Raw genomic sequence first — 7,147 nt, 5'->3', positions numbered from 1 at the left:
TCACACAGTGTTACATAGCAATAGATCTTATGTGGTGTCACACTTTTGTTATGTTGCCCACGGTGGTATGCAATGGCCCACATAAGCACTACAGTATGCAGTCATCGTGAATACTTGTCAATATGGGAATACATCTTGTATAAATATGTACATTCTGTATGTACAGGCTGAGGTCTATTTGCTGTACCACTTAACATCTGTTGCTGCTCCCTGCTGGATGATTTGGGTAATGTAGGTTTGAACAAAATAAATGTTTAGGGCTATGACGTATTTGTTCATTCTATATAAAAGATCAGATTTTTCAGATTGTTTCTTCTTCCCTAGCAGTGCTCATTTTAAACACATTGTGAATGAATGATCCCTCGCTCTTCTTCTCTGCGTCTGTCTCAGCTCCACTCTCTATAAAAGAAAGATAAAACATCACACCAATCTGAAGCACTGATGAACTCGTCTTTTAAGCCATTCACAATCAACAGCACCATAATCATTAGCAGCATCTCCAATCAGTACTCTTCTCATAATTACCGTGAAGCTTGCTGCTTGTCGCCTCTCCTGTCACCCTGTTTCGGGGGCACCTATGACATCACGGGAGCAGACTGTGTTAATCGGCTGCTCGCTGGGTGTTGATGTGTAGTTGGTTTTACCTGCTGCGGGTGTGACGTCGGCTCCCACAGTCCCAGTGGTGTTGGGCGGGGGAGGAGGAGGAGGGACAGCAGGCCTGATCACACAAACATTTTCAGTGGTTTACATCTCTCGGATGTTTTTCACTAACTGGAATTAAAGAGGAATTATTTTAAGAAAGGGCATAAAAATGTAGTGGTATCGGTATTTATTAAGAATGCAGCTTCTGAAGCGATTTTGAATAATTGTTTTCTGGAGATGGAAAGGTCCATTCAGGTCTCGTAAATTTCTGTGCAAGAAAAGAGTTAGTTGCTGTGATTTTGAAGGCTATATGCACAAGTCTTCTCTGTCTAGCTCCTTTTTCTTTTCCGATAGTGCTGACAGTTTCTAAAAGGTGAGAACAAGTTGTTCAAGCACAGCTTGGTAGACATGATGCACGTCCTCCCATCCTCCCCCTAAAGTTATAGGAGGTGTTACCTTTAACTTAAAGTCCTCCTCCAGTCAAAATGTGTTTTTCTTCTTCTTACTGCAGTTGAACATTTGAGCTTGTAGAAGAATTTATGTGCAGAGTTTTACACTAGAAGGTTTTACATTCATTGGTGAAAGTTTTGTCTGTGCTCACTAAAAACCTATAAAGAGGTCATCCTGCGTCCAGCAGTTAAACTTGTGAAATTAAAAATATTTGCAAATTCATATATTCTGGGGTTTTTAACAAGGGAGAAGAAATAGGGGGCACATCAAGGATCCACGTGTTGAGGGGATCTTTAAGGTTTGGCTAATATTGCTCTCAAATATTCAACTGCAATTGCTCATTACTCGTAACATTAGTTTCCTCAAGAGGATAAATTAGTAAAAGACTGTCCTCCTAAAACCATTAACCTGGAAGCTCATCTAATGTGAAAGCGCTCCAATTAACACACCAATTAACTTAAAGTAAGGTCAGAAATTAACACGCTTTGTCTTCAAAGAATGAGTGGGTTTGAGATAGAAATGATTTTCTGAATCTGCCTCAAACAGTGGAGCCCCTGCACAGACCGCGTCCTTCCCCTTGTAATTGATTGAAATCTCATAGATTTGCTGGCTGCCCAAATTAAATTCTGGTGCCTGTTATGAAAAGATCTCACTCTGGCAGCTGGTGATGATTTGATACAAAATTAATATGATTTAGTGTTGTGTGCAGCTGACTTTTTACTTCATCTGACAGTTGATGTGTGTCTTATGAAATGCAGTGGACGTAGAGGAGCTGATCACCTGTCTCTGTGAGGTGGAGAAGAGGGGGGTTTGTTGGGGTCTTGGTGGATCAGTGTGGCCGGAGGCAGGAGCCACGCAGGGTAGAACAGGTCCGGGGCAGGCTGGTAGTAGTGGTGGTATATCTCCGGGTCAGGCTCATTCTCCTGAAGTATAACCAGATCTCTATGAGCCTGCCACAGTGAAGGAGAAAAACAGTCCAGCTTTATACGTTTTCAGCGCTTACGTTTTCGTTCAGTAACGTGACACTGCAAGAAATGAAAAGAAAAAAACGTCCTTATTTACTTGTTTTATCATATTACCACACGTTAGATTGACTGAGGAAATTAACATGCCTTACAGGACCCTCAAATCCCAATAAATAAATATTCTGGTGATATGCTGCCCCCTAGTTATTTTGAGTATAAATTCGGCAAGATGCCAAAACTTACATATTGCACCTTTAACACAGTCCAACAGCGTGCTGGAGGGAAACTTTTCTCTGCATTTTATTATACCATTATAGGGTTAATTCACTCAAACTCAGTTTCATATTACATTTCATAATTTATTTTTAATTCCAGTTTAAAATGTATGATCCATTTTAATCAAATTCGACTCAATCTATTAACTGAGTGAATCCTGAGCCGTGTCTGGTGCCCACCGCATGGCCCGACGGAGGGCTGGAGTATCCGAACGAGTTGAGAGCTGACATGGTCATGTTATTCATGATGATCTGGTGCATCTGGACATTCTGGATCATCATCAGCTCTACAAGGTCTGCATATTGAGAGTATTACACCCACCCACACAACCACACAGAGAGAGAGAGAGAGAGAGAGAGAGAGAGAGAGAGACAGACAAAGCACCATCAGCACTGTGTGAGGGACCTCTGATTTTCTTACGTATCTGCCTGCTATTCTGTCCTCTTCCCTCAGGGTGGCTAGGTGATTAACCCACATTGTGTCAAACCCAGGTGGTGAATGTGAGGTGCCAAACTCAATTTTCTTTCCTCCTTGTCAGTCAACATTTGTTCGGCAATGGCTCACCTCGCTAAATTATTAAACTCCTTCCCAGCAATATAAATACGCTTTCTGACCAAGATTTAGAGCAGTCAGTTCAAGTTACTATAAATCTGTCATTTGAAAACTTTATGTGGCTGACTATTGTTTGACGTAATACAACCCTGGTTAACAGATGAAGACATAATGATGTGTAACACATAAATATAAACAGAATGCAAATCATTTCCAACTTATTTTCAATTGAATACAGAACAGAGACAGAATATTTAACCTTTAGACTAATAACACTAACTAACACTCATTCTGAATGTGTTGCCTGCAACACGCTCCCAAAAAGTTGGAACCAGGGGCCTGTTTACCACTGTGTTATATCAACTCTTCTTTTTACAACACTCAGTATGTGTTTGGGAACTGAGGACACCAATTGTCGAAGGTGGTAGTTGCTCAGTGGGGTCTCCGTTGTTGTATTTTGCACTTCACGATGCATCACACACTTTCAGTGGAAGCAGGTCTGGACTACAGGCAGGCCAGTTTAGTAGCCTTTTACTACGGAGCCACCCTGCTCTAACACCTGCAGGATGTTGCTTGGCATTTCAAGCAGGGATGTTTGTGAAAAAGACCTTGTCTGGCTGGCAGCATGTTGCTCCAAAACCTGCTTGTACCTTTTGGCATCAGTGTTGCCTTCACAGATGTGCACGTTATCCATGCCATAGGCACTAACACACCCCCACACCGTCACAGATGCTGTCTTTTGAACTTTGCGCTGGTAACAACCTGGATGGTCCTTTTCCTCTTTAGCCCCGCGGACACAATGTCCGTGGTTTCTAAAAACAATTTGAATGTGAACTCATCACACCATAGCACACGTTTCAACTTGGCGTCAGTCCATCTCAGACAACCTTGGGCTCATTGAAGTCAGCAGAGTTTCTGGATTTTGTCGATGATATAGCTTTCACTTTGAATGGTAGAATCTTATCTTGCATTTATGGATGTGTTTACTCACAATGGTTTTCTGATGTGTTCTCTAAAACCCACATATTAATATAATTTAGACGATTATGTTGGTTTTAATGTAGTGCAGCCTGAGTGTTGGTTTTCAGTCCCTCGGGTTCAGAGATTTCCCTGGATTCTTTGAAGACAGTGAACTTCTGAAATTCCTTTTATTTGCTCATAAGGAAATGAACCTCGTCCCATGTTTTGCTTGTAAATGACTCAAATTCATAATAATAACAATAATAAAAACAATAAAGTTTATTTGAACATTAAACATCTTGTCCTTGTACTGCATTAAATTGAATATACGTAGTTTGAAAAGGATTTGTAAATCATTGCATTCACACAAATTAAAACTGAAAAGCAAAATATATCTGCAAAAAAAGGTAAAGTGTATGTTCCAAAGCGGAAGTTTGACTTCAAAGGTCCAGTGCGCAGGATTTAGTGGCATCTAGTGGTGAGGTTGGTCACCCTCCCCTATTGTGGCAGCTAAACAGGTGAAAGATGACGGCCCCTTTCTAAAGCTAGTGTTTGGTTTGTCTGTTCTTGGATACCAGAGAAACACGTTGGTGCAACATATCGAACTCCATGGCAAAGGAATCACTCCCTCTGTAGATTCATTCAGAAGTAACAAAAACACAGCAATTCTCAGTTTCAGGGGAATATGACTAATAACTGCATAATTATGAATATTTCACTCCATTTTCCCCTAAATCCAACACACTGGACCGTTAAATGAGCTCAGATTAAACTCAAGTGCCACAGTACTTAGTAAGCCATTATAAGTGCAGAGAAACAACTGACAGTTTTTAACCTTTACATCTGTGAATTGATGTCACTGACTTACAAAACTGGATTTGAGTAATTGAATGATCAACACAGCTGGTAAAAAAAAACAACCCTATGCAGAGCATGAACATGAACTTAACACACTCTGACACATAAACCCATGCACATACATTTTCTGCAATTGTCCAAGCTCAAGAGGAGACCATAAATAATATATCTGAGTGCATGCTAGCGGGCTGCTAATGTGACAGACAGGCATGAACAGCTGTGAGTGTGAAATCGTGAGATTTAGTTTGTGTGTGGTGACAATCTGCCATACCCTCCTTGACATGACCACCAGGTCTAATGGAAGCAGTGGAGCCAGGAGGCATCACGGTCGCTGGGAGCTGCTGCAGGATCGTGGGGGGCTGCTGAGGAGCCTGGGGAGAAGAGATGGGACCGTAATGAGGCTCTCTGCCTGGAGGCGCAGTGGCTGAGAATAAACTGCAGGATCTACCTGTACAGAAGGTGAAGCGCCACTCCACAGGAAGGGGGAAGAAATCGAATGATTGTCTTCTCATATGCAAACAATATTAAAAACATCACTTCTTCTAACATTAGAAATGATTATATTATGACGCAAGATAAGAGATAGCTTTTGTTGTCTGGTGTTTGAGCCACACAGAGAGCGGTCGGTTGGTTGTTGCTAAGATAAAGAGCTTTAGAAGAGAAAGAGTTAAATGAATTCACACTTACAGGCAATATCTGAAAAGCACGCGGCTCATTCGGCGCAAAGTGTGGATAAATATCTTCTGTCCACGCCATATGTGGGAGCCTCAGCTGATATTATTTACACGATGCTCAGTATGTAATTCTAACCTGTTTGCTGAGATGCAGAGGCACACAGTAGCAGGTTGCCAAGGTGCCAAAACACTCTGCACACCCATATGCACACATGCTCACCCACACAACACGTACACACACACACACACACACACGCACACACACTGCCTCCGTCTGTGATCACTGCATTGACCTGCAGTTTGCAGGCTCTTTGTGTAATTAAGCTCACTTGGGAAGCCAAAGCAGAGCAGCTGGTAACTCAAAGAACCAAAACTATATTAGAATGCCTATCACAGTTTCCACCCACTCGTTTTATACTTTACTATTTTAAACAGTGTGGATGCAATTAATTTTTTATGACGCTGATGAAAACTTTTTTTCCTCTTATGTAAATGTCAAAGTAAAAATACAGTTTCATTTGAATTAAAACCTTGATAGCCGGACTAAATATTACATTTTGCTTTTACGATTGCAACTCACATTTCTCAGTTCGCTTCAGTTCACCATTTAAAAACTATTTAAACTCTGCATCAGTTTTTATTGCTTTAACATAAATGCATTCAGTGACCACATCTTCCATGATTCATTATCTGTCCTTTTGCTCAAACTCAACCATCACCAAAACTCTGTGTATTTACCAGTCCAGTCGCAAGGATAAAATGTTATGGCAAAATGAAGTAGAGAGGGTTGCCATTATCACTTTTCTGTATCTGTAGCTCTCCTATGTAGTGGATTTGTATAGTTTTTTATTGCATGACTGAATGACTTTATTTCATTATTGTGCACTTGGAATTACTTTATACAAAATGGTAAAACAATAAAGTATGTTGAAGCGTGTTGAAGAAATGTTTGATTCATTGCTTTGACACAGGCTTACTGTCATGGTATAGTGGTTAATGCTACGAAAAAGAAATAAAAGATACTTTAAAGATAACACTGATACATATTATAATGCTAACTGTTGTTAGGTAAGGGAAGCTGAACAGTTTTGAAGAAGTTACTCAGTGGAAACTGTTATTGTCTGAAATGGGTTCAGACTTCACTGACGCAACTGTATGAGTCAACAACTAATTAACAACCAATTAGTTTTGTGCTCTGTCGCTGGAGCTGATGCACCACTGCACGTAAGTTTTCCTACTGAGAGGTGCCATTTTCATTGCTGGACATTAGTGTCCATCAACACACACACACACACACACACACACACACACACACACACACACACACACACACACACAGAAAATTGTTTGTGCTTTTCATTTAGAATAAACTAAAAAACAACAACAACTAAAGAACACCACATTTCTTTATATCCTGGTATGTGAACACAGACAGAGAGAGTGCTGCTGACATTATGGCATGTGGCTCAGTTACATGATAAAATATTTACATGCTCCCTAATGGCTACACTATTACAACAGGTGATAACAGAGACTACAACCTTAATCAACAACCTAGAGATTGTACAGATACGTTTGGATAAGATCTAAATCAGGAGGCACTGTTTACTATTTAGCCTTTTTAGCTGTATAAAAATAGTTAATAAAAGGCTTACAGAACATAATTGAAGTTATGTGGAGATATACAGTACATTTATTTTTTTAGTTTACATGTTGTTAAATTTGTTTTGGTTATAAACTTTTGCTCCTCCTACAGATAAATAGGTAAAA

At 40.2% G+C, this 7,147-nt stretch overlaps 1 protein-coding gene across 2 annotated transcripts; it reads right to left on the bottom strand.

Moving 5' to 3' along the window:
• Positions 1-527: 527 nt before the first annotated feature.
• On the bottom strand, positions 528-5,485 carry LOC311267934 (proline-rich protein 29-like). 2 transcript variants are annotated; one of them, XM_084371206.1, is made up of 6 exons: positions 5,391-5,485; positions 4,975-5,074; positions 2,513-2,628; positions 1,873-2,042; positions 645-718; positions 528-575 (listed from the first exon to the last, which is right to left on the bottom strand). In XM_084371206.1, the coding sequence occupies exons 1-6, from the start codon at positions 5,457-5,459 to the stop codon at positions 556-558; spliced, it is 549 nt and encodes a 182-aa protein (XP_084227332.1). In that variant the 5' UTR covers positions 5,460-5,485; the 3' UTR covers positions 528-555. The 2 variants fall into 2 exon arrangements, with proteins under 2 accessions (XP_084227332.1, XP_084227331.1); XM_084371205.1 differs by having other exon boundaries at positions 532-718.
• Between the last annotated feature and the right edge of the window lie 1,662 nt (positions 5,486-7,147).

The sequence above is a fragment of the Pagrus pagrus genome, assembly GCF_965226575.1.
Source record: "Pagrus pagrus genome assembly, chromosome: 13".
In the NCBI taxonomy this organism is placed as follows: Eukaryota; Metazoa; Chordata; class Actinopteri; order Spariformes; family Sparidae; genus Pagrus; species Pagrus pagrus.
The sequence above is the reverse complement of the archived record's forward strand: the minus strand, read 5'-3'. Positions and strand labels throughout refer to the sequence as shown.

Excerpts from the sequence above, each read along its gene's own strand:
- LOC311267934 (XM_084371205.1), bottom strand. The coding sequence starts at position 5,459 with ATGGCGTGGACAGAAGATATTTATCCACACTTTGCGCCGAATGAGCCG. Across the intron at positions 2,629-4,974 it reads TGGTGGTCATGTCAAGGAGG|ACCTTGTAGAGCTGATGATG; the intron begins GTATGGCAGATT and ends CTCAATATGCAG. Across the intron at positions 719-1,872 it reads TCTCCACCTCACAGAGACAG|GCCTGCTGTCCCTCCTCCTC; the intron begins GTGATCAGCTCC and ends TTGTGTGATCAG.